This window comes from Mus musculus, chromosome 18 (assembly GCF_000001635.26).
Source record: "Mus musculus strain C57BL/6J chromosome 18, GRCm38.p6 C57BL/6J".
NCBI classification, from domain to species: domain Eukaryota; kingdom Metazoa; phylum Chordata; class Mammalia; order Rodentia; family Muridae; genus Mus; species Mus musculus.
In genome coordinates this window covers 12,512,512-12,538,626 of record NC_000084.6, presented here as the reverse complement: position 1 = coordinate 12,538,626, position 26,115 = coordinate 12,512,512, and the positions used below count along the sequence as shown (strand labels likewise).

The 26,115-nt window shown below is 45.3% G+C and overlaps 1 protein-coding gene across 8 annotated transcripts in view; it reads right to left on the bottom strand.

The window, feature by feature from the left end:
* The window catches only part of Lama3 (laminin, alpha 3), a 249,597-nt gene that overhangs the window by 44,387 nt on the left and 179,095 nt on the right, over nucleotides 1-26,115 (bottom strand). For 5 of the 8 annotated variants that reach the window (XR_003952502.1, XM_006525685.4, XM_006525687.4 and 2 more), the window contains 16 exons: nucleotides 24,903-24,983; nucleotides 22,039-22,145; nucleotides 19,840-19,890; nucleotides 18,617-18,768; nucleotides 14,011-14,121; nucleotides 13,790-13,901; nucleotides 13,450-13,617; nucleotides 12,647-12,843; nucleotides 10,962-11,078; nucleotides 10,178-10,332; nucleotides 9,773-9,914; nucleotides 9,019-9,121; nucleotides 6,679-6,795; nucleotides 6,414-6,593; nucleotides 4,524-4,666; nucleotides 770-940 (listed from right to left, as the gene is read on the bottom strand). Coding sequence is in view for 6 of the 8 variants with exons in the window: in XM_006525685.4 (XP_006525748.1) it covers nucleotides 770-940; nucleotides 4,524-4,666; nucleotides 6,414-6,593; nucleotides 6,679-6,795; nucleotides 9,019-9,121; nucleotides 9,773-9,914; nucleotides 10,178-10,332; nucleotides 10,962-11,078; nucleotides 12,647-12,843; nucleotides 13,450-13,617; nucleotides 13,790-13,901; nucleotides 14,011-14,121; nucleotides 18,617-18,768; nucleotides 19,840-19,890; nucleotides 22,039-22,145; nucleotides 24,903-24,983 (2,107 nt within the window). In the remaining 2 variants the exon portion in view is untranslated. Of the gene's footprint in view, nucleotides 1-769; nucleotides 941-4,523; nucleotides 4,667-6,413; nucleotides 6,594-6,678; nucleotides 6,796-9,018; nucleotides 9,122-9,772; nucleotides 9,915-10,177; nucleotides 10,333-10,961; nucleotides 11,079-12,646; nucleotides 12,844-13,449; nucleotides 13,618-13,789; nucleotides 13,902-14,010; nucleotides 14,122-18,616; nucleotides 18,769-19,839; nucleotides 19,891-22,038; nucleotides 22,146-24,902; nucleotides 24,984-26,115 lie in introns of those variants that run through there. The other 3 variants (NM_010680.2, NM_001347461.2, XR_385977.4) reach the window with 2 other exon arrangements.

Below are 26,115 nucleotides of genomic sequence, written 5' to 3'. Positions count from 1 at the left end.
TAGCACCCTGAAGCATGAAAAGCTAGTTAAAATGAACAGTACTGCTGGCTACGAATATCCAACGTAATGTCCACTGCTGGATAGCTAAGAATTCTCTCACCAGGGAGAATTCCAATAATATTTTTATTACATTTATATATTTACTTATGAGCGAGATTAGTCCAGGACCCATATTTTAGATATTTTGACTTTGGCCCAGTTAGTTATCTTTCCCTTAGACTGAAGAATCATATTAGAAGGAGGGACTAAGAACTAAAGTCAGCTGTTGAACTGCTGGTGATGGCAGCTTAACAAATGAGTTCAGGATGAAGAATGGGGGGTAGCAAGTTTAGGCTTCATTTTGCTTCAGGCCTCATTTCTATCTGGACCCCGACCCTCCGACTTGGGGAGGCATCTGTGGCTGTGCCTTTCCAGGAAGAGAACAAGACACAGTCCTATGAGGAACAACCACTGTTAGTTCCTACAGATGTGGGAGAAAGCACTGATCCTACCACTGTAAACATGCATGTGCTCACATGTACACGTGTGCCTACATCTTAAGCCCATTGGGTAAGACTTTTCATCAGCAGCTCATATCCACGATGGACAGGAGGTCTCTCGTAGGCACCTCCATAGCACAGAAGGGAAGGTGGTGGGTAGTGGAATTTGTTACTGTCTTTGTAGGACAAGCAAATGAATAGCAGTGGCACAGTTACATCACAAGACTCAAGGTGGCCCCGCCCCAAACCATTTTGTTTGTAAAGTAGGTAAATCTCCTCATAATCCTTACATCCTTATTCCCAAGGTACATTACAAACATATCCTCAGTGCCTCCGTTCTCTCGCAAGTCAGGTCTTTGGAGAAACAAAGACAGAGATGTGTATCCTTTTAAATCTTCTAGGTCATTCGGCAGTCGGACTTCGACACCAGATTTACCATTGAACCTCATGGGAATTGCAACCTGTGAGGAAGAGTAAGATGGAAGAATGAGGTGTGTGGCCATCCCTCTTAGCAACACAGTGGCTTGTCTGAGTTGTCTGATAAGCATCAGGGAGGGATAATGCCTCTTGGACCCAGGTTAATTTTTGTGTTTTATATATATACACAAATATATACATTCATACATGCATACATACATACATATATACACACACACACACATATATAATAATACATATGCATACACACACACACACATATATATATACATATACATACACTCACATATATATATACTTACATACACATGTGTGCGTGTGTGTGTGTGTGTGTGTGTGCGCGCGCGCGCGCGCGCGCGTGTGACAAGGTTAAAGTTAACCCTGGTCATTTGAAGCTCATTTTGGAGACCAGACTGGCCTCAATTTACAGTGATCTACTTGCCTCCCTCCCCGAGTGCTGGGATTAAAGGCTGCACCACCACACCCAGAGTGGACCCAAGTTGTAAATTTATGAAGTTGTCTGCAGAGATAACTTTATCTTAATGTGAATTGGCTGAGGGTCATTAGGAAGTCAATTTAGTCTTCTATGCATCAATGGCAGGGCTGACAGTGACAGTAAAGCAATGCTAATTCCTACCGAACAGGGATTTGTGCAGAGGCGTCGATGTTCACGGGCCACTTAGGACGGTACTTCCATATGCTTAACCATAATATGTTAAGATATTTACATATTTTCTGAGACAGGATTTATGTGGTCCAGGCTGGCCTCAGGCTCACCTAGATTCCAGTTGAGCCAGGGTTGACTTTAACCTTGTCACACACAGATACATCCCGGAATGGTTTCGAATCTGTGACCCTCCTGCTGGCACCTCTTTTTAAAACATTACCACTTTTAAAACTGGAATTGCTTGCCAATGAGTGCGTTGCACACTATGCCTGCATTTACTTCAGACATTCAGTGCCTAAAAATGCATGCACTGAGGCTGAAGAGATGGCTGAGTCAGTAAACGACTCGTCATGCAAGCATGAGGGCCTGTGTCTGGACCCCCAGGAGAAGGAGGAGCCTGTGGGCTGCTGGCCAGGCAGTCTAGATGAACACAAGCTCTAGCTTCGGAAAGACTGTCTCAAAACATGAGGAGGAGAGCGAGAGAGGAGGGTCTTTGGCCTCCACACATATGTGAGTGCATCCACAGCCATTAAGGCTCTATACAGTGCATCTTAGATACTCCACTATGGGTACCCTACCCTGCTCTCCCACCCTGATCTGTCATGAACCAATATATCTGTAACACTAAACTTACAGAAAAATGAAATAAACAAGGAATATGAAACAAGTCTACCAGTCACATGTGACTTAAAGCATCAAAGCTTCCCAAACATCACTTCCTAATATCACTTAGATTTTATGAACTGTCAGCCCGAGTCACCCAGCAGCACAGATCTGTGGACTGAGACTGGGCAGGTTCAGTCGAGACCACGGAAGACAAATGTCCTCTAGCAAACAAAAGAACGGCAGCCTTGCAACGATACTCATACTAGCATATGCTCTATCTGTCAAGTACTAAAGTATTTCCTGGAATCTCATACCTGTGATGGGGAGACCGGGCCCCTCACTCACTTTATGAGCTCAGATCACAGCTCTCTTTCCCACTTGCTCTCACCCATCTGCTGTCCAAGGAGACCCAATCACATTGTTGAGTCTCCTCCTGCCAAGCCTTCTGCTCTCTGTCCCCTGACGAACTCATCTGTGCTCTTTAAATTAAGAAGGTAATGTGTATGTAGTAAGAGCTGGAGGCTAGCTGCCTGCATTTGGCTCACACCTTAAGACAGGAGACAAAGTCGATAGCACTGTCCCTGCAGCCTCCTCTCCACAGCCCCCTCTCCTCCACAGCCTCCTCTCCCTCACAGCCTCCCTCCCCCACAGCCTCCCTCCCCCACAGCCTCCTCTCCCCCACAGCTCCTCTCCCCAACAACCTCCCTCCCCCACAGCCTCCTCTCCCCCACAGCCTCCCTCCCCCACAGCCTCCTCTCCTCCACAGCCTCCTCTCCCCCACAGCCTCCTCTCCACAGCCCCCTCTCCCCCACAGCCTCCCTCCCCCACAGTCTCCTCTCCCCCACAGCCTCCTCTCCCCCACAGCCTCCTCTCCCCAACAGCCTCCTCTCTCCCACAGCCTCCTCTCCCCCACAGCCTCCTCTTCCCCCATAGCCTCCCTCCTCCACAGCCTCCTCTCCCCCACAGCCTCCTCTCCCCCACAGCCTCCTCTCCCCCACAGCCTCCTCTCCTCCACAGCCTCCCTCCCCCACAGTCTCCTCTCCCCCACAGCCTCCCTCCCCCACAGCCTCCTCTCCCCCACAGCCTCCTCTCCCCAACAGCCTCCTCTCCCCCACAGCCTCCTCTCCCCCACAGCCTCCTCTTCCCCCACAGCCTCCCTCCTCCACAGCCTCCTGTCCTCCACAGCCTCCTCTCCCCCACAGCCTCCTCTCCCCCACAGCCTCCTCTCCTCCACAGCCTCCTCTCCCCCACAGCCTCCTCTCCCCCACAGCCTCCTCTCCTCCACAGCCTCCTCTCCCCCACAGCCACTGCACTCTGGAGGTGGGATTGAATGCAAATGCTCGTGCAGGCTTCACTATTTGCAGTACATGAGACTCATCCACAAGCGCAGCTGTATCTGCTCACCTATCAGCTGTAGTGGCTCTCTTTTTACATTTAGATATTGTATCTGAATGTATATGATCAAATCCTTATCATAATTGGCTTTCTTTGCTGAATACTATATTGTAGGTTGATCTGGGGGATGTTCATGAGTCTAGCTCATTAGCACATAGTACTGTAAATAGTTGGCTTTTCTTAAAAAACAGTATATAAAGTTTATTGCAACTAGCATTCCTTGTAAAGCTGTGTGTGTTTATGGATGTGTGTGTATGGGTGTGTATAGAAGTGTGTGTATGGGTGTGTCAGTATATGGGTGTGTCGGTATATGGATATGTGATATATGGGTGTGAGTATGGGTATGGGTGTGTGTGTGTATGGGTGGGTATGGGTGTGTGTGTGTGTGTGTGTGTGTAGGTACACATGCTTGAACATGAACAGAAACCAGAGGAGAATGTCAGATGTCCTGCTCTATAGATCTTGTCTTATTTCCTTGAGAAAGGCTGGCAGCCATCCAGTCTGTGACCCTCTTGTCTCTACCCCTGAAAGTGCTGGGGGCACAGGCACAAACATCCTGTGTCTTCCATCCTCAACAAAGGTGCATTCCAATACTTTCAAAATAAAATACTTTGTGACACACAAAGGCGACCACAGACCCTTCCCTTGATTTTGTGATATAGTTTGAAAAGTGAGACTGGAGAGAAGAAATGCCTTCATCCTGCCTCTGTGAACTCAAAGCATGGAGACTGCCTCAGCTGCCTGATGTAGCACAAAGTGAGGGGACAGAGGTCATGTGCACTTTTGAAACGTGACAAAAGATTTTTAAACTTTATGTTTAAAATCAGAATTCAGAGAAGACAGACAACCAATTCTTGTATAAATACAAGCCTTTCCTGTCCTGATGAATATGGTAAGGAGTTTACCAGCAGCAACTAGAGCCAAATGGGAATACCCACCTTGTTTGCAGCATCTCTGGCCTGCTGAATGAGTTCTCGGATTCGGTCCACATTGTCAGAGATGTTCCCCAGGGGCAGCAACTGTTGGTTGATACTTTCAATCTTGATAAAAAGATCAGGCAACTTCCTGGTTAATTTCTTTACTGTTGGGAAAATGAGAGAATGGAAATTTTACACAGTACATTTAGAAAAGTTTAAAGACAGAATATTTGTTCTAGCAAGCTTAGAAACAAGAGGGACCACAATCTCAAGCAAGACTGTCCTAAATTCATTACAGATTTCTGTCATGATATATCAAATTATTTTCCTTGGTTATATGGAGAAATATTTCTTTTCTTATCTTTTGATAGCAATCACAACTTAATACACCATGTGTACTGGCTAGTTTTGTGTCAACTTGACACAAGCTGGAGTTATCACAGAGAAAGGAGCTTCAGTTGGGGAAATGCCTCTATAAGATCCAGCTGTAAGGCATTTTCTCAATTAGTGATCAAGGAGGGAGGTCCCCTTGTGGATGGGACCATCTCTGGGCTGGTAGTATAAGAGAGCAGGCAGAGCAAGCCAGTAAAGAACATCCCTCCATGGCTTCTGCATCAGCTTCTGCTTTCTGACCTGCTTGATTCCAGTTCTGACTTTCTTTGGTGATGAACAGCAGCATGGAAGTGTAAGCCGAATAAACCCTTTCCTCCCTAGCTTGCTTCTTGATCATGTTTGTGCAGAAATAGAAACCCTGACTAAGACACCATGATTAAGAACTCCCACTATGAGAGGGGGTGGGGGGGGAGGAGGGAGGGAGGGCAGAACGGAGGAAGAGAGGGGGAAGGGGAAGGAGAGGGGGAACAGGGAGAGGGAAGACGGAGGGGTAGGGGGAGGGGAGATGGCTTAGTTGGTAAAGTAGCCACTATGGAAGCTTGAGGAGCCAAGTTCAGATCCCCAGATCCATGTAGAAAGCTGGACACAGCAGCATGTAAGATTGCCAGCCAGATAATTTGTATTGTCTCCAGGCTTGCATTTCAACTTCAATGAGAAACCCTGTCTCAGAAAATAAATTGGAGGGAGAGGGAGAGATGGCTATGAGGGTGAATCACGTCTTGTTCAAGGATGATGGTCTGATTTTGAATGCCCAGAACCCACATAAAAACCCGAATGTAGTGTACCTGTATATCAGAAGGTGGGGGCAGAGACAGGAGACGTCAGAGCTCACAGGCCAGCTCGCATGGCATACACAGCAGTGAACAAGAGACCCTGCCTCAAAACAAAGTGGAAGGCAAGAACCAACACTCAAAGCTGTCCTAAGCATGCCTGTATGCATGTATGTGTGTGTACCATGCCTGTGTGGGTACATGCTCTTTCTCACACACACACGCACACGCACACGCACATGCACACACACATGCCCATGCACACTTGCACATGAGCACATAACATTTTTTAAAAAAGAGACTGGAAGGACATAGGACATGGTGCAACATGTCTTTAATCCTATCACTTAGGAATCAGAGGCAGGTAGATCTTTAAGTCCTGGGGTAACCTGATATACATATCAAGTGCAGGGCAGTTGTGGATATGTGGGGTACACATAGAGACCTTGTCCCAGGGGAAAAAAAGGAAGAAGGTGGGGGAGGGAGAGAGAAAAAGGAAGGTGACTGACTGAAGAGTGTATTTAACATGAACTTCTGGCCTCATGTACCACAAACACATACATACACATCACAAACACAAATACAAAATGAGACATCCTCCCTGGTATCTCTATTAGTACACCTGTGCTATTTGAATATATTACATGAAACTATTTTCTAATATTCTAATTGAGGTCAGAATTTACCAGAAAGGAACTGAAATGGATCAAATTCTTAGCAATGGAGAACACAGCTAAGACATCCTGACCTGAGTTATTGGCATCGACCAGAGCCTTGCTGAAGTCTTCACGCCGTGCGCTCTCATAGCTGTCCTTAATCCTTCCCAAATCTGTCTGGATGGGGTTGAGCCCGTCCAGGACCTCGCTTGTTATTCCGTTGGCTTCCCTGACCATGCTCTTTGCACCGATCACCACACTGTCGATATCACCTAGTGCACACACAAGTAGGGGGGCGTAAAGAGCTGACCCATTCTTCCCAAGAAATGATAACCACTGGTACAAGGTGATGGTTACCTCTCTGTATCCCATGAAGATCATCACGGGCAACAGTGAGGTTGGCATCTAGCAGGTCCTTCTGAACTGATACAGTCTTCAGGGTTTGTTGTAGGCTGTTGAGAGCTGGACTGACTTCTAAAGGAAGGGAGAGAGAGAGAGAAAGGGAGGGAAAGAGGGAGGGAGGGAGGGAGGGAGGGAGGGAGGGAGGGAGGGAGGGAGGGAGACACCAAGAAGCAATTACTTCATGCGTTTGTATCTTCCATGGGCATTTGTGGCCTCTGAAGTGGGCAGTGTCTGCAGACCATTGAGTATGCATGTACCTTGGTCCCTACCCCACAGATGCTGTTGCAGTACTTAGGCCCTCAGACATGGGCATCTCTGGTCATAATGGCTGAAAGAGCAGCTTACCAGAGCCTTGTGGTGACTGGCTTCATGAAGGGACACACAAAGAAGGGGAGATGCAAAATAAATCAGGGGACAGCTGGACTTTCATTCTGACCAAGTCAAAGCTTACTGAAAGAGTGTCTGCCTTGTTAACTGCTGTGTCCCAACATGCAGGGTTTGGCTGGCACTGCTTGGGACTTAGTATTGGGGCACACTTGTTCCATGAATAAATGCTTGAATGAGCAAATGAATGATACAAAAGGGGCAACCTATAGCCAAGACAGGACTGTTAAGGGGTAACTTGCAGTCAAGACAGGACTGTTCTTGGGAGTGGATGTTTGTTTCTGCTCCTGCAGAACAATGAATGCCCCTGTCCTTGGGTTCTCACCAGAGATGCTCAAAGGGACACATTAAAAATAAAGTGGTAAACAAAATGGTTCCAGTCCACATCCCAGCTCCTCCTGCAGCCACCTCAGGGATGTGGAAAGCCACCAGCCACGCCACGCTGGGCACGCAGGCCTCCTTAGGATTCCTGACTACTTTAGTTAACAACACAGTCAATACTCTTAAAACACTCATCATAGACACAGCTGCATCTGTCACCCAGCACTGAAGAGGCAGAGACAGGAGGATTAGTAGGGGGACACGCTTGGTATGCTCGAGGACCCGAGTTCGATTCACAGCACCACAAAAAAAAAAAAACCCAAATATATAAGCAAACAACAGCAAAAGCCCCATACCAACCCAACAGTAAAGAAGGCAGACATAACTTGATAAAATCTTAATGTTGATTAATGATTGCATGTTAGAATATACTTTTTCTGGGTTTTACTTCTTATGCATTTGATATTCAAAAACATGTAGTTAAAAAAATGTATAAATCCTTCACAAGGGACTGAGAAATTGACCAAAGACTGAGTCCAGATGCCTGGCTGGCTGTGGCTTCCTGGGAGAGGCCATAAAAATTCAAGAGGCAGCATTTTCAAAGCTCGGGGCTTCCAGAGTTTCCAATGGCTTCTATCCCTGTGTCTCAAAGCTTCTGCCCCATGAGCTGTACCTCCATGTTAAGGCAATTTAATTCTTTCTTATAAAGTATATAAGATGAAACATTATCAAAGGTAAAATTGATGCTTAAAGTGTTCTCATGCCTCATGCTAGTGTGAGACCTCGACTTAGAGCATTTCTCCCTAGAAGGTAAAGGCCCTGGACGTTCCCCAAGATTGTTTTCCCTGATCTCTAAAAATACAGCCAGAAAGAAGCTCTTTGTTCTCTATAGCCAGCTAAAAGCCTTTTTGTTTTTATACTTTACAACCGGAGATGCCTGCCTTCCTGTGCCGAGGACACGGAGATAAAAATTCAGAAAGAACTCACTCCCCACTCCTGCCTTGTAAATTTCACCAAGAGAAGAACTCTCTTCCCAACTCCTCCCAACTCCTCCCAATTCCTCAGCTAGCTGTTAAAAGCCCCCTAGGGGTCAAACTCCCCTGCCCTGCAAGGCAGAGGGACTTCATCCTCAGCTAGCTGATAATAAAACCTCTTGCAGTTTGCATCAGGTGTGGTTTTCTCTCGGGTCACTGGGGTGCTGGCCAGCTCATCTTGGGACTTGAGCGGAGGCCCAGCTTCGGGGGTCTTACACTAGCAGCGATTATTTCTTGGTAATTTCAGTTGCTAAGATTTTAGGATCTAAGATGCCTTGAAGCAGTTGCTGAAATGATCTGGAGTAAATGACCTTGGTATGTGGCTTCCCACTGCCATGATCACAGTGTACTCCCAAGTCAGGCCAAGGAAGGCTATCACTCCCCAGACTTCATCTGTGTAGGGGCTGTGTTACATTCAAGCATGGTTGATAGGGCTCGTTAGAATACTGGGTGAATGCATTGACAGTGGATCTCAAAACCCACTTTTGCATTGGATCACGTGTCCATAGGTTGATTAAAGCCCCTGAATGTCCCTGCCATCTGCCCCTCTTAATACCTTGCTGTAGCCTTTTCTGTGTCATCTTGGCTTCATTTAACAGTTCCTCGCTGTCAGAACTCAGGGTCTTAGCTCTTTTTGGAAGGTCTTCCTTTATCACTGTCTGTAAGCAAAACATTTATCAGCCTGAAGCAAACACTCTGCCTTGGGAAGTGCAGAGCAAGACTTTGTACCTTAGCTCTAAATCCCTTATCTGTAATCTTTAAAGAAGGAGACCTGAGAGGGATGTATTGTACACTGTTGCCACATAATGTGGTTAGGATTCTAGGTGGACACTTGTGGTCAGGGAGCTGGGCTCACCTCTGGCGACAGATGGCAAAGCCCATATAAAGCCCCTGCAATCGTTTAGTTGCCGAAGGCCTCCATATACATGCCCAGATTTAAGACCAAAGTACTAAGAGAAAATGCCAATCTAGTTGATTCCAAGAAAAATCTTTCCTTTGGCAAATACCAATTTTTAATTAAGGCATAAAAATGCTTTTGCAGGATAAATTATTCATTTAGTTTCAAAACTGATATCAGTATATTTTCTATCTAGTTGTATAAATAAATTTTAAATCACACTCCTGATATCAGAGAGTCAGTAAATGCAGAAATGATCCATACCAAGACCAAACTCCAGTCTGGTACATATAACAAGCTCTGATTTTGAATAAATAATATTTTTAACCCTGTCCCATGTATGGGAGAGTAAGCAAATGAGCTGTCTCCAAAGCCAGCCCAGCAGGCTGCCAGTACAGCTCCAGGTACCCACTTGGAAGGCAGACTTGGAGGCACTGGTGGCCTTGCTGGCTGCATCCTCTGCTGCTCTGATGGCATTGAGGATGTTCTCATAGGCCGTGGCAGCATCCACAGCACAACGCACCAGCTCATCCCCGCTGGTGTTTCTCTTTATCCTGGAAGATAACACAGGGAGGGTTAGGCCATCCAGCATCCTTTCCCTGCTTGGGGCTACCACCACCCAGTGACTGCATGGCATATGCCGTGCACTCGGTCTGAGAGAAAGCCCTCACTATGAGTCTGGTTTTGACCAGGTCTGTGGGTTTTGGGTAGGGCTCTGGCCTTTGTCCAGCCCTCCTCCCTGCTCCAGGGTCCTAGCCAGCCCAGTGAATGGTTGATGCTTCTGACGTCAGACCTCTGCAGGCAGATAGGCACTCACTCTTCCAGCTGCTTTGCCAGCTCCTGTAAAGACTGTGCATGCTTCTCTGCCTCCACCACCAGCGGTGCTTTGCCACCCGATCTGGACAGTTCTCGCACTCTGTCACTCAGTTCCTGTCTTGCTCCATTTAAAGCAGCAGCTAAGCTTTCATATTCCTATTTTTTTACAAATAAACAAACATAATAGAAATTCAAGGGATGAACTTGTATGCCATGTTCTTAAACTCCTTCACAAATGACGTTTCTAGTGAGAAGTCATTTAATCGTATCAACATCTCCTTAGTTACTTCAGATAGTGGCACTGCCAACAGTCTAAGTTTGCAGCCATCTCGGATGCCTTCCTTCTAACGAGCACCCTCTTTATAAGGTTTATAAAATTGCGCTGTCATCAGCAAGGTGGGGCTCTTAGATGGAAAGGGTTCTTAGGATCTAGAAACAGATACTGGGCGAGATTCTTTTGAAATGCCCATAAGGCTAAGAAGTCTGCCAAGCTTTTATCAAGTCTTCAGTGTCTTCTATTAGGAAAGGCATGTTTGGTGTTCTTAAAATAGCATTGCAATACTTTTTTGTTGTTGTTGTTGTTGTTACCACAAAGATGACTTGATTTCATTGCAGAAAGATGAGGTAATGCAGATAGACTTAAAGAGCCCCCGCACTGATGCTCCCCTCCCAGTAGAGAGCTGCTGTCCCTGCGCAGAGGGACATACTCAAGAAGAAACAGTTCAGCCCACTGCATGCCTCCTGACTAGTGTGGATGTTTCTAGAAAACCACGAGTCTCTGCTACCTTCTGGCTTTTGTCCATCTGCTGCAGTAGATTGTTGGTCTGCAGCAGGGAAGAGTCGGCTGTGGCCAGGTACTTGGTGAAGTCATTCTTCAGGGAATCCATTTCTTTCATTTGTCTCTGGAGAGAATAAAAGAGCGCATGTGCACACCTGTCGTGACACATTAGCAGAAAGCACAGACATCTTTACAGGACAATAGCAAATACGTCACAGCAAAAATGGTTTCCTGAAGCTGACAATAGCCTAGCCTGATACAAATGATGGAGCCAGAAGTCTCACTGCATGTTGCTGTGTTACCATGGTATCCTCTGTTACCATGGCTGAAGACACCTCATATACTCACTCAGCTGACTCCACCAGTGGGGTGGGGCATGTTATTAAGATTTGTCTTAGAGAACAGAACATAGATTTTTTAGCTAAATAAATGAAATAGGGCCAGTTCTCAGCACACTAGTCCCAGGGAGCATGCAGGAGGCACGTGAGTAAGAGATGGCACAGGTCAGAGCAGCCCTGAGAGCAGAGTGTGTCACCCACTCAGGAGACACGGATGGATTTGCATTTATCAGCTCCCTCCTCTTTTTCCCCCTCTTCCCTCTTCCCTTCCTCCTTCCCTCTCTTCCCTTCCTCTCTCTCCCCCTCTCTTTTACAAAGCACAAAGTTCATTGAGAAGGAGCAGCAAGAGGGTTAACAAGATTCATTAATTCTTAAATGAATTGTGTGGCTTTGCTTTCTTTCTTTTTTAGTATTTATTTATTTATTTATTTATTTATTTATTTATTTATTGTACACACTGTAGCTGTCTTCAGACACACCAGAAGAGGGCATCAGATCTCATTACAGATGGTTGTGAGCCACCAAATGAATTCCCATTACATGTGGTTGCTGGGAATTGAACTCAGGACCTGGAAGAGTAGTCAGTGCTCTTAACTGCTAAGACATCTCTCCCGCCACCTCCCTCCTGGAGGTGGGTTTTGGAGCCAATCTGTGTTATTCAGTTCCAGTCTGTCATCGGACAACCCTTTACAGTTTTTTGTTGTTGTTTTAGTGCAGGATATTCATTATCAAAAATATAAACTATATGGCTGGGGGTATTGGCTTGATATTAAAACAGTCATCTAACATTAGGGCCCTGGGCCTGATCCCAAATGCCAGAAAGAAAGTCCCTGCCTGCCTATCTATCTATCTATCTATCTATCTATCTATCTATCTATCTATCTATCATGTGTGTGTATCAGCATGTGTGTGTTGAAACGTTAATCTCTACCTTATTCTGCCAGTATAATGGCATATGATTTATGCCTTAGCCTCTTCCCTAGAAACAGATAGATAGTTGTTTCAAATGCCAATATTGGTGACTATTATAATATCTGACACAAAATGTCACTGAAAACATTGGAAACACATTGGATTAATTCTGACATAAAGAAAGTCTCATCTACTCAGCAAAATTTATTCCTGTTACTCTCTAGCCATGGGCAGGCTGTGGCAGTTTGTGAGGCTCTCTCTGTCTCTGGTTTCAGAATCTTCTGGTAACAGTGAAGCAAAAGGACTCCAGTCTTGCATTGAATGCCTCATACCTGCTTGATCAGGGTCTGCGGTAGAATAACTCGACAGGCACCTGGTCACGTTCCTGCTTCCCTTCATCCCAATCATTAATCAAAGCAGGAAGCTCCTGCCCGTGGCTCACCTGGATGGCTCCGAGAACCCCCTCATTTTCATGGTTGATGCCAGTGGCCTGCTTTGCCTGGGCAGCTGCCTCCTGGAGGATGGAACGTAGGTCCTGAAGTTTGTCTTCATAATCATTTAAGGAGTCCCGAATATTCTTTAGCAGTCCGTTGTTCTCCACCTGGTGGGATTCCAGCCAGGTCCTGATCCGGTGCAGTACTGCAACACAGTTTATGATCTTTTCTTAAGAGATGAGTTTAGTGAAGCTAGTGGTCCAGAACTACAGAAGGAGAGATGAATTCTTGCTTAGCCCATTATCATTCCCCAGAGCCTTAGACGGAACAAGAAGGAAAAGTACTGCTTATGTAGATCTACCACGTGCATTCGTGAACTGCCTTGTTTGCCTGTCATAAGTACCCGAGAGCAGTAGCTGTCCTTCTCGTGTTACTGATGACAAGACTGTCATAGCGCTTGGAAGGTTGAGGTTGGAAGATTCAGACCAGCTTGGGCTAAAGAATGAGACTTCGCTTCAGAGGGGAAAAGAGGTGTGTGTGGGGGGAGGAGGGGGGTGTATGACACAAATATTTAAATTTTAGAATTATCCTTGGTAAGATTTTATGTCTCTTGGAAACCTTGGAGAAAACACTTGGCTGCGGGGGGGGGGGGGGAGCCCCATTCCCAGTGTGCAGCCTCTAACAGCAAGGTTTGCTGATGTGAGACTTTCCTCCTGCTGTGCACGCAGGGGGGGGGGGCGCTCTAGACTACACTTAGAATCAGCAGTTCAAGCTAATAAGAGTGGACGTGGGAATCCTGGCCCGGCCTTACAGAGCTGGGCTTCCATTTTCTCGGCCTCTGCTTCTTGGAGGTGCTTTTTAAAGTCTCGGCTTCGCAGGTCTCGCATCATGCGTTGAGCTTCGGCCAGCTCCCTGGACCAGTCACCCACTGGCAAGTCCGTGCCTTCTCCACCTGGCCTCGCCATCTGCTTCAGGAGAACTGGAAAACATCAAGGAGCTTATTAACTCGAGTGCTCTGGAAGCTTGGTGGAGAACCCTGTTCATCTTTTAAGTATCACCGGGGGATCTTCTTTCATAGTGCTGAGCTCTCAAAAATATCTAACAAAGGTTATGCAATAAAGGTTTTAATTGGACTGGGTAACTTTTCTTACTGTGCACATTCTGAACGATGTTTTTAATCTTCATGTCCAGTTCTTTGGCACTTTGGATTGTCTGATCAATGTTGTTATATAATGTTTGTGCTTTTCTGGAATTGACCTGTGCCTACATGAAAAAATAAACTCATGATCAGTGAATTAGATAGAAAAGGAAAATGAAACTGAAAATATCCCCCAAGGAAGAAAATGATAAGGTAATTGACTTAATACATCACCTTTTCTTGCAGAGTTTCAAATTCCCGGTTCAAATGACTCAGCTCTTTTTCCAGGTCATCCATTTTGGACCCATGACTTGAGGTGGCAGAACGGAAGCCAAGCAGCTGGTTCTGAAAGCAGATACAGAGAGGAACCTCATTTTGGAGCAGGCTCTGGCCAGGCAGCTAAGTCGTTCATCAAGACCAATGCTGGATTTCCGGGGGCGGGGGTGGAAACACGGTGTTCTCTGAAATAAGACATGTCTACTCCCCCCCCCCCCACACACACACACAGGGTTTATCTGTATAGTCCTGGCTGTCCTGGAACTCACTCCTGTAGACTAGGCTGGCCTTGAACTCAGAAATTCGCCTGCCTCTGCCCCCCCCCCCCCAAGTGCTGGGATTAAAGGCAGGTGCCACCATGACCAGCTTAAGTCTACTTTATGATGTAAATTAAGGTACAGTCTTGAAATAAAGATGACCCTCTTTCCACCACCACAATCAACTTAATAATTACCTAAGATAATGGGCTGTAAAGTAAAAAACTTCTTTTGGCTACAGCGGGCTTGCCCAGCTAGTCTCCAGCTTTAGGTCCCGGAGGGGGCAGCACTTGATGTTTGAAGCGCAATGTGAGGGAGGGAATGGAACCAAGGAAGGACAGGGGATGGGCTACCACAAAAGCCCCGCCCCCTGGAGAGCAAGCACCCAATCATCCACCTTTACCTCTTATATTTCCTACCATTCACCAAAAGCTACACTCCAGGAAGTAGCCCTTAGAGCCTAGGCATGGGGTGGGGGGAAAGATGGGATGGGAGGGGAGGGGATTAAAGACAGACTAGAGCAAATCCACAAGGCAAGAGATTTTTTTTTTTACTTGAATTAGTATCCTTGCCCTCTAACAGAAAATAGTACTTTTATCCAATATATCTATTTTCAGATTATAAAATATACTTACTTTTAAAAATCTGTAGTTATCCTGATACAAAAAGCAGTAATAGAGCTAATTGTACTGAAAACAACAACAAAAAGCCCAACAAAACCCTTAAATTCAAAGACGCCAGTCCCAGATGTAGAGAAATTCTAAATTGATATAGCTGATGCCCTCAAAGTCAAATGAGAGGCTGGGTTCTAAAGGAAATGAGATGGCGTGCCTGAGGCTGCACAGAGCGTCAGCGGCTTAGCAGGTGAGTCTATTCTAATCTGCTGGGTATGTACATGCTCATAAGTACTCAAAAATGTCAGCTCATTTTTACTGAGCTGCCACAGGGTCTGTGTAACATGGCAGTGAGGTGGGTGGCCATAACTTTACGATGGGAAAGCTGGGTCATCACGGGGGGTGGGGGGGGAGGACAGTGGGCAAAGCATGGTCTTTAGACATGGTGGTGGCTTGAATTCTTCTAGAGCCACCACATCCTGGGGAGTTGGTTTTAAGCAGCTGTTCTTACTTAGCTCCTGCATGTTGCTAGGTGAAAACAGTTCTCCTCACAGACATCGAGTGAGATTCAGTGAGATGCTAAGAACAGAAGCTAGCGCACAGCATCTGTGTGAAGAAGTTCAGGGCAGCGTAGCACCACATCATTAAAGCAACTAACTCATGAAGCTTCCTTTTCTTTTATAACAGCAAAGTTTTTTCTTAATCTTCTTCTCTATATTAAACCTATAAACCATGGCATCGAATCCCTTAAGGGATGAAAAGGAGCCATTCATCAAGAAGTACCTTTAACTCTCTCTAGACTCAGACAGAGCCACTGGCATCAGCTCATTCCAGACGCACTCCTGAAGCTTTACCCAAAGCCTCGATCACCATGTCTAGTCTTGGCTTGACCTCAAGTCTTGTACTTGAGTAAGCAGAGCTTCTTACGTCCATGATTTTCCGTTGGGTCTCTCATCTCTGCGTCTTACTTGATTTCCAGTGAGAACCCCCTCATCTCATTTCTTTTCTTCCAGTGGATGCTGCTCTTTTAAGAAACATTCTGACTGTCCTGTCACCTTCATTTCTCTAATGTGCTGTCATCTCTGACTGACTGCATTCTGACTGATGTGGCCGCTGGATGCTGGCAGGCTCATGCAGTCGCTGGGAGTTCCTCCCCAACCCCTCGCCCTTCGTCATCTCCAGTGACCTCATAACTATTGCAGCCCCCACTCAAAATCCTACTCCCTGAGTCTAAGTCTCAGGACTCGTGGTACACTGTGACAATGTCGAGGGTGTTGTTGTCTCTTAACCCCCTCATTTCTAAGGATACTGAGAATGCTGACCCAGATGGATTATATTCCAGCACTGGAAGAAACTTCAACATTTGTTCAAAGGCATTAAATTCTCACATAGTTTGCTTCTGACCACAAAGAGATTAAATTAGGCATCAATACTAGAAGGTCATCAAATCAATCTGACCTGGAAATTAAGCAATATATTTCTAATTACTCATGGGTTATCCATATGTCACAGGAAAATAGGAAAATGTTTCAAGTTGACTGAGAATGAAAACACAGTACCATAAAGTCTGTGGGACGCAGCAGAAGTAGTATTTAAAGGAAGCATTTCATTACAACATTAAGTGCTTATGTTAGAAACAAGAAACTTTTAAATCAGTAAAGTGAGCTTTGATCATAAGAAACTAGATAATGAATAGCAAAATATTTTATAGAATGTAGAAAGAAAAACAAAAGTACATGGGTAAGAGTAGAAATCAGATAAGTTTGATACTATGTCCATTTAGAGTAGTAGGTGCACCTTTGAGGCATGTGAACTCCCCAATCTGGCTCTTGGCTAACTTACCATAGCAGCCATGTCTCTTCGCACCTGATATTTGTGCACTACTGTAGCCATGGACCCATCTTACCATGCTGGTCAATACTGTGGTTATAAGGCTCATAGCTGATGTCATTAGATAGCTAATGACATTTCTCCACAGAAGCCTGCAGAGAACCTTCCAGAACTGTGAGAGCCACTCAGCAAGGAGGAAGCTTCCTGGTCAGTACCAACTTAATTTCTCCATGACCTGAACAAAATTTGTATCTCTCAACAGAAAGATTAGTGCAGCTCTTAGACTTTATCAGAGAAGTTTCTTTGTGCAAAAAAGAAATGGTTGGTGGTTAATGTAGAAACTCACAACTGGTCACAGTGTAGAAAATAAGTGCCAGTTGAGCACACAACACAACTGGGATGCCTATATCACTGTATTCCCACTAGGTCTCAGGGACCACTGTGGAAGAGTGGAATGAAAGTCTTTAAGAGCCAGGAAGGATCAGACTGAAATTATCTTCAGAATATGTCAGGACCATCACACTCCTGAACTCACAGCACTTGTGGCTATCTGCATAAGATCAAGACAAGATCAAGCCAGTCAACACTCAAGCATGGAGTGGGGAGGGCCTCATGAGGAGATGTTGACAGTCGATGGCTTCCAGAGCAGGGAGAGTCCATTTTATTTGAGAATGTAGCTCTGAGTAAGTCTACCATGCTCAAGTGGTGGCTGCACACTCCAGAGTAGCACACACTGGCATCAACTGGTTGGTTTTTAAACAAAAAAGGGCATGAAGTTCTGGGCCATAGGAAGACGGGCATGGACCTTGAAGGAAGAAGAGGATCAATATGACCCCAAATCACTCCAGGGCATTATCTTAGAGTTAGCAAAATATCAAAATAGTAGTAATGAAGGATTCTGCCTTGACTGATGAAAGAGTAGAAATCAGAAAATTTGAAAACAGAAAAATTGATGAGCTAGAAAAAAAACCAATGAAATTGATAGTCAAGAGAAAGACACAGGTAAAAATTACCAACAGTGGAAATAGGGGCTGGGACGGGGGGGTTGGCATTGCAGATTTAACCGATTTTAAAGGAACAGGAGATGACCTCTGAACTATTTGGAGTGAATACATTTGGTCATTTGGGTGGAATGGACCCATTATTTGAAAGGGATCCACAGCTAACTCTTACTCATGAAGAAATAAATGAACTACAGATTTATAAAATTTCAACATACTGATTATTAGAAACCAAACTATTTAAGGACCACATAGCCTCACATACTTTCCTAGAAAGTTCCAGCAACGGTTTTAAGAGGAATTATACTAGCTTTGACTAAGGCTGTACATGAGTCTCCTGGATGCAGGTCACAGAACTGAACACTTTATGAGAAAAGGAAGCCCAGGAACATTCAGTGAGCAGTGAGCCCCCACTTAGGAGTGTTAGCCTGTATGTCTGCGAGTGCTTCTCACCCTGAAAACTGGCCCTTCATTTGTATCAGGGAAAGAAAGAAAACCCTTGAGCTTTAAGTGGGGTCATCTGTACCCTGATTCCTGTTTAAGGAACATTCATTTGTGGAGTCCAAAGATTTTGAGAGAAAAAGTATTTGTACTGAACATGTAGTAATGTTTTTCTTTCATTATTCCTTAAACAATGCAGTAGAATAGTTATTTCAATGGAATTTATACTTATCAATTATTATAAGTAATCTAGAGATGATTTAAAGTTTACAAGCAATAGTGCTAGGCCTTAAGAAAATACTAGACTATTTTGTATTAGGGGTGTGGGAGTCCATAGAGGATCTCAGAACTGAGGCCCAATAGAAAGCAAGGCACAGCCATCCTTGCTGAGCAACGGTCTGGACCCCCACTGAAAGCTCACCCTCAGGTCCTTGGCCTGCGTCTCCATGTGCCGGATCTGTTCCAGAGCACCCGTGCTCACACTCAGCCCCTGCAGCTTTGACTTCACCAGGCGGAGTTCCTCACCCATGGAGGCCAAGTCATTTAAGAGCGTCATCACACAGCTGTCGCAGTCTACAGGGGCCACAGTGAAAGGCAAATATGCTGTAGGCTAGAGCCCAGAGAAGGCACAGCGAACACTGTCCCCTCAAACACAGATCATCACAGGCAAAAGTCACAGCCCTAGGTGGCTCAGGGAGGCACATGCACTCTGAAGAGGTGCGAGCCGGATGTGTGAGAGCACTTTTACTAGGAACAGTGAAAGTGTTAGCAGATTGTTGCTTATTTTGTGTGTTGGGAAAACAAGAGCAATTATCCTTTGTTTATGGAGTGTCTGCTAGTGATTATTTTTGATTGATTGTTTTTGAGACTTGGCCTTTCTAAGTAGCCCAATCTACATCAAATTAGGGTTCCTCATGTCTCAGCATCCCAAGTGATAAGCTTACAGACATGTCCTGTTACACACAGATGACTGGATACTATGTTAAGTGATGTGACATCTTCAGAAAGTCCCCGCAGTTGTACGAAGTGGGTGTTGTGTGTCTATTCTCCATATAGAACTGAGGCTGGGGTGGGTAAGGAGGCCTGTTGGTAGTAGACAGCTAGGAGCTGACAGGGGCAAGTTTGTTCCTCCCTGTGTTGGGATTTGGTTCTGATGCTTTGCCGTATTTTGGCTCCAAAAGCCTTGCTTCCAGGCCTGACGGTCCATGCCTCCACCTGTCTTCAATTTATATTAAAGAATTTCCATACAGCCAATGGCTGGGCAGGGAGATGGGGCAGGACTTTTAGACTGAGATGGAGGGGGAAACAGAATCACCATGACCGGAAGCAGAAAGATGAAACTTAAAGGGGCCACTTCCCTGATTGGTTCTGGGGTATCAGAGATGAAATATAGAGTTTTAAAGATGTTAACTCAGGAATACTGAAGGGGAGTGTTTGCTAGCCATGGGGAGGTTTAGAAATACCCAACCATTGAGCTAGTCAAGGCATATCAAAATTAGCTGGTGTGTGTGTGTGTGTGTGTGTGTGTGTGTGTGTGTGTGTGAGTGTGTGTGTGTGTGTGTGTGTGTGTGTGTGTGTGTGTGTGTGTGTGTTTGTGTATGTCTTTCATGCACTGGGGAAGGCAGGAAAGGGCTCTAGGCTCACCATCACATTCTTCTGCAGGGCTGCCATCTTTGGGTTCTTGGTTTACACAGTCTAAAATCAAGGGACAAAAGGAAACATTTTTATTAAAATGTTTTCTTCACCTGCCCTTTAACTTGGTTCCCAGGAAAACCTGTTTTAGAAGGTGTTAGTTGCCAGTCACAAACTCATCACTGGCCTGCCTTTTCCAGAGTCATCCATGCTATCAGCCTGAGCAGAACTTTCCCTGGTGGCCTCCTTCATTATATTTACTTTTTTTTCCTAAGCAGGGTGGCTCCTCCGGAATGGCATACCCTGCCTTCCTTTTCCTCCTTTGGTGGAGATGCAACCTGGACCTCACACATGCCAGGCAGATGCTCCCCTCTGACTGACTAGGACCTCACACAAGCCAGGCAGATGCTCTTCCTCTGACTGACTAGGACCTCACACAAGCCAGGCAGATGCTCCCCTCTGACTGACTAGGACCTCACACAAGCCAGGCAGATGCTCCCCTCTGACTGACTAGGACCTCACACAAGCCAGGCAGATGCTCCCCTCTGGGCTACATAGTCAGTCTTCCTTGTTACTTCGGTTATTTTGGTTTTAGGATTTATTTTCATTTTATTTATGTGTGGGCATGTGTATATGCCTGATCTATGCAGATATCTGTGAAGGCCTGAAGAGGGCATTAGAGCCCCGGAAGCTGGAGTTACAGCTGTGAGCTTCCTGATCTGCAGAGTCAGCACTGAGCTGTGGTCCTCTGGAAGAGCAGTTAGCACTCTGAACTGCTGAACCATCGAGAAATTACCCAGGCCAGCCTTGAACTTCTGAATCCCTGGCTCAATCTCTCAAGCAACTGTCCTGGACTGGTATTAACCTGTTCGTGTCTTGCTTTGGGGACAGTTGCTTCATATGCTTTAATCTGTGCATTCCCGGTTTAGTTCTTCAACTTGTCCACAAATACAAGATGAGAGAATGTTGGGATTTATCTTGTGCACTGTGTATTCAGAAGCTGACCACTGTGCTCCAGACCAGACTGTAACCTGATACTGGGATGCTGTGCTAACCAATGGACTGTGAAGACTGCTCCCCACGAGTTCCCGATTGGTCAGTAAGTGGCTGGCGCTTATGACTGGGCAGAGAGGATGGATAGGAGGTAGGACTGGGAATCGAGTGAGGGGTTGATGAAGAGAGAGGAGGAGGCTGCCATCAAATGGGATGGGCCAGGAGCATGTGTCCAAGACAAGTGCACCCCGAGGACAGGCTGATGGAGCAGAAGCAGCCTGGGAGACACCAGATTGGCAAGTGGCTGACATTTGTGTGGGTTTTACCAGGCGGAAGGACTAGAACAGCTCAGAACCTGCCTGGTACAGTGCCTAGAGCTTATTAATAAGTAGTAATGTTTCTGTGTCCTTCACTCGGGATCTATGCAACCAGTAAATAACTAATAGTTGTTTAGGAATAAAAAGGGGCATAGCAACCTCCCAAGAAAAATAGTTTCTGCTTTAAGAGAGTTTACTTAAGTATATCTGTGCCACTTTCCTAACATGTAATATCAGGGTTTTCTAAGAAAGAAGTGAATGAAGGGAATATTCTTTTTTGTCCTATGTTTTTCTGAATGAATCCATAGAAACTGTGACAAATTGTCTTTCATACAGAATGTAGTATCCACACCTCTGACTTGACTACATCCTAATTAAGAGAGAAAGAAGACTATCTTCTTCAGGTTCCCATGAAAAGAGCTGATATAAAAATAACTACAGAGTGCAAGTGCAGAGACAGCCCAGTGGGTAAGAGCTACTTTGCCAAGGACCCAAGTTCAAGTCCCAGCAGCCACATCAGGTACTAACTACAACTCCAGTTCCAGGTCGGGGGAGTCTATGCCTCCCATCCCGCAGTGACACTGGTGCTCGTGTGTACATACTCTCAGGCAGACACATATATGTAACTCTAAAATAAAGTTTAAAAAACCTATAGTGTCCAAAGAACATCTCAGTAAAATCACCAAAGAGGGTCTGAAGTCACTTGAGCTATGGCTCACTGGGGTTTTAAAACAATTTACTTTTTAAAAATAAAAAAATAAACGTAATTGAAGTAATGATCCCTCGAATGTACCACTATTACACACGCAGTCTGTGAGCTCCAGTCCTATACTATGCTGTGAAACTGGGGTATCACAGCAACTTTAAGACACAGGTCCACAGGGATGTGTACTGAACTTACCTCCAGTTAGGGGGTCGCAAGGACCTAACTGGCCATTGCTGTTACAATTGCATGGCTGGCAGCTACCTCCAAATTTCTGGGGGTTCCCAAAATATCCTGGTGCACACCTACACAAAACACAAAAAGGCCAAGAAACACTCAAGTAACCCTTCATTTACCACACCTTATTTTCCCTACTTGAGACACTATGGCTGGGCAACAAGGAAGGTGACACAGGCTGGCGAGGACGAACATTTCATGAAAGGCATCATTTTTATCCCATAAATGAGGCTCGTAAGACCAGGAGGCAGAGGCTGACAGGGTTGCCCTTCCCTGCCCACTTGCTTGTTCCTGAGCACTCAGATGCTTGGGTAGCCCAATGGCAGAGGAATAAATAGTGTGATCAACACAGACGTGGGACACTCGATTTTATTCAGAGTTATGCTCCTGATGACATCATAGACATATTGTTCATAGCCATAAATCCAAGAGTTTCAAATGTTTACACAGAGGAAGGCTTTCTCCTTTTCCTAATGTGTGATTTTAAGGCTGTGTAAGCTACATTGATACTAATTACAGCAGTGGGGTATATAGGGAGGTAGAGTTACTGACAGGAGTATAGCCATGAGCCACAGTTATTCTAGATAATAGAGAGGAGTCAAGTCCTGACCTCGAAGTTTAAATATGCCTCAAATATGGCATCAACTCTTAAATTCAGTTAGTAAAATTAAAACATGTTACATTTTTATACTGAGAAGTGAGTTTGAAACTCTCCCCTATTAATAAGGTGGCTTATCTAAGTCACCATGCAGTGGTAATGTTCGGAGACTTTATATACTGACCAGCCCTGCATTCTTCTCTTCTGTGGAAGATCTACACTCTAAAATATTTTATTCTCATGTCTTACCTACATCTAAAGTTTCTATAGAAAAGATGAGAAGTACTACATATCCTTTATAAAGTCATACAAAGAACTGGGACATTTAATTCTTCCTTATTCTTAAAAAGCATGCATTACTGGTTACAAGAAATAATTGTTTCTCTTATTTTCCTTTCATAGCTAAACAGTAGACTGAAGCGATGCCTCCTGCTTTCTCAGGTGGTATTAGTACAGGAATAAGGAGCGGAGAAGACATCTGTCTGTCTATGGCTCCAAGTGCCTGAGGGAAAGAGATGTGAGTAGGGTATGGGAGGAGCTAGAAAACCTCTCTGCACCTACGTTGGCAGGCCACTCCTCCAAAATTCAAGGAGACTTCTTTACATGGTAAGTCCCTACTTCTCACCCTTGACTTTCTTATTTACCTTGCAGGATGTAACAAATAGGGCCGTGACCAATCCCTAGGTGTGCAACCCGTGATTAATAAATAAAAATTGTTGTCATCAACTTGGCATTTGTGAAAAGATGTTCCTAATTAAGAAACCATAATTTGCATTGAGACACCAAGTGTAGCATATGCTGAGAGAACTGTTCATTAAAAATGTCTCTTCAAGTCAGCTGCCAAAATCAACAAGTGTCCCATGGAGCCTGCTGCTGTCTTTGACTCTGTTGCTTGTACAGACCCACAGGGAGGCTAAGCCAGGAAGAGGCTGTCCCAGATGTGAGCCCCCAACTTCAGAGTCACAGAGCCTGCAATCCTTGCCCAGCTCCCCCACTCCAGCCTACACACCCTCACCATCTCCATATAGCTGACACTCCATCCCTTGCTCTCCAAGGCTGGCTGCTTTGTCCCTTCAGATGCAACCCAGCCCAGCTTTGTGACGAGTGCCCCATGCATCCCCCAGCACTAACATTTCATCCTGGGTACAGATCTGGAGGGTAAGCAAACACTCTGTGTATTCTGTGCAGTGTGTCTGGGGTTATTGAGAGGTGGCGTGGTAGGTTATTAGAACCGGAGGCAACTTTACACCACCTACACAGCATCCAGTGCATAGAAGCTCCTCAAGACATTCTGTCCGTGAATAACTGAAGTATATCTCTAGGACACTTGTCCTTCCACAACCTTTACTATTATTCTCTTGTTTCATGCACATTACTAAACATATTGAATATGACCAGCGTTATGATAGGCAACAGGGTCTGGGAAATAAATAGGTTTCCCTTAGTGTTCAAGATATACTGTGGGAATGTGTAAATGTGTGTGTGTGTGTGTGTATGTATGTGTGCGCGCAAGCTCCTCTGTGTATTTGTGTATATGCATACTCATGTGTGTATGTATAAGGCCATGTATTATGTATAATATATGTATAATTATTATATGTATAATATTATGTATAATTCTAAATATAACTATATTATTATAACTGAAAGAATTATAACTAAAAGTTATATATACACACATATATAGGGCTATTGGTGAGGATAAGAGTATACAAAGCTGTGTACAGTTGGGTGCATGCAGGAATGAGTCTCTATGGGAATAAAGGCATGTACAGATATTTTGGAGAACAGTATTTAAGAAACTAGGAGAAGTGGCATATAGACCTATGGAAGAAGATGAGAGTTATATAAAGAGCACATAAGTATGTGGGGAAGGACCACTTTGTAGTAGGTGGATGCTGGGAGGAGGAAGATGGGTTGAGATGGGAAAGGGCATGTTGGAATGAGGATGGGGCCTGGGGCAGATGCTGATGTATGTATGGAGACTATAACTCTGTGTGTGTCTGTGTGTCTGTGTGTCTGTGTGGTGTGAGCGCCTCATTCTAATTCTAAAACATGAACACAGAGGAAATGATTTATTAGGTGAGCAGTCTTGTATTTTGCCCAAGATCTTTCTAGCCCTCAGTGGGATCCCAGCCCTAAACAAGCCTGTCCAGCAACTCCACCTGCAGAATTTTGGAAAGGGGGTGCTGTGGGTGATGGGCACACAGGGCAGGGAGAAACCTACCTCTCACACTGTGTTCCTGTGTATCCGGGTTTGCAGGCACACCTCACAGCTCCACCATCCACAGCACAGCCGGTGGCAAAACTTATAGGGAGACAGGAAAAGTGCTTCAATGCAAACAGAACCCCATGGGTCCACTGTTTTCTATCACAAGGACCGGATTCCATGAAGTAAAAATGGAAACCCTTTGTGTAGAAGGTTTGGAGTGAAGAAGGTTGTATGAAGAGACAATTTTGCCCCTGGAGGCTCGCCAGTGTGCAGGATGAATAGCTTCAGCCGGCACTGGGCAAGTGGGCTGAAAACAGGCATGCATTTTCTTTCTGGCTTGGATAAATGCATTCCTTCCCTTGAGACAGACACAGTACCTCAGTCTGGAAGAGATGATTACAACACTATTTCCCCAGGAATAACAAGCAGGGGATACAAGCCTAGGCAGGAAAGAAAATAGCAAGTCCTAACTCTCTTCAAATATTGTCTCCTTTTTTTCTGCCAGCTTCTTCTATGTAGAGCCCACTCCTAGCCATCAGGCCAGGCCCCAGGAGCCCAGAGAGAAGCATAAAGTTTCTCCCATCCCCCTGGGATTTCTGGGGTACACTTGCTGGTGGCTTTACATTGTTTTCTAATCAAGTTCTGAAATTTCATTTCCTTTTCTTTTAGCTCTAAACTGACAAATATTTGAGAAATCTTTTTTTGCTCCCAAAGAGGCCATGAAAAAGCCATATAGGCTCACAAAGTGTCTATATTTGTGGAGCGGTATACTGACACACACAAAAGGGAATTAGCTAGTAGGGGAGACTGCTCGGGAAGCCTCCTTTGTTGAGGTGGATGGATGTAGAACTTTCCTCAGGGACCATGTCTCCGTGGTGTTTCTGTTGATGGAGGAAGAGGCATTAAATAATTGCAATGTCAAGCTCGAATATCTATGAGCGACCCAGCTCCTCCGAAGCTGGGAGCTGGCTTGGATAGCCAGATGCTTTCACCAAGCCCGAGTAGCTCCCCAATGCCCTATGGAGATCCTGTCTTTTCTCCTTCTACCTGTGCAAGTCTGGGCAGGCATGGAGGGCTGGATTGCCACACAAAACGCTGCAGAACAAGGCAGGCTGAATGGGAATCAGGCACACAGATAGAAAGGCAAGGCAGACGTGTCAGACATGGGGATCTCTGCATGGAGAAGCAGCACTCAGGTGTGTGACTTTGTGAGAAGGAAGATGTGGCT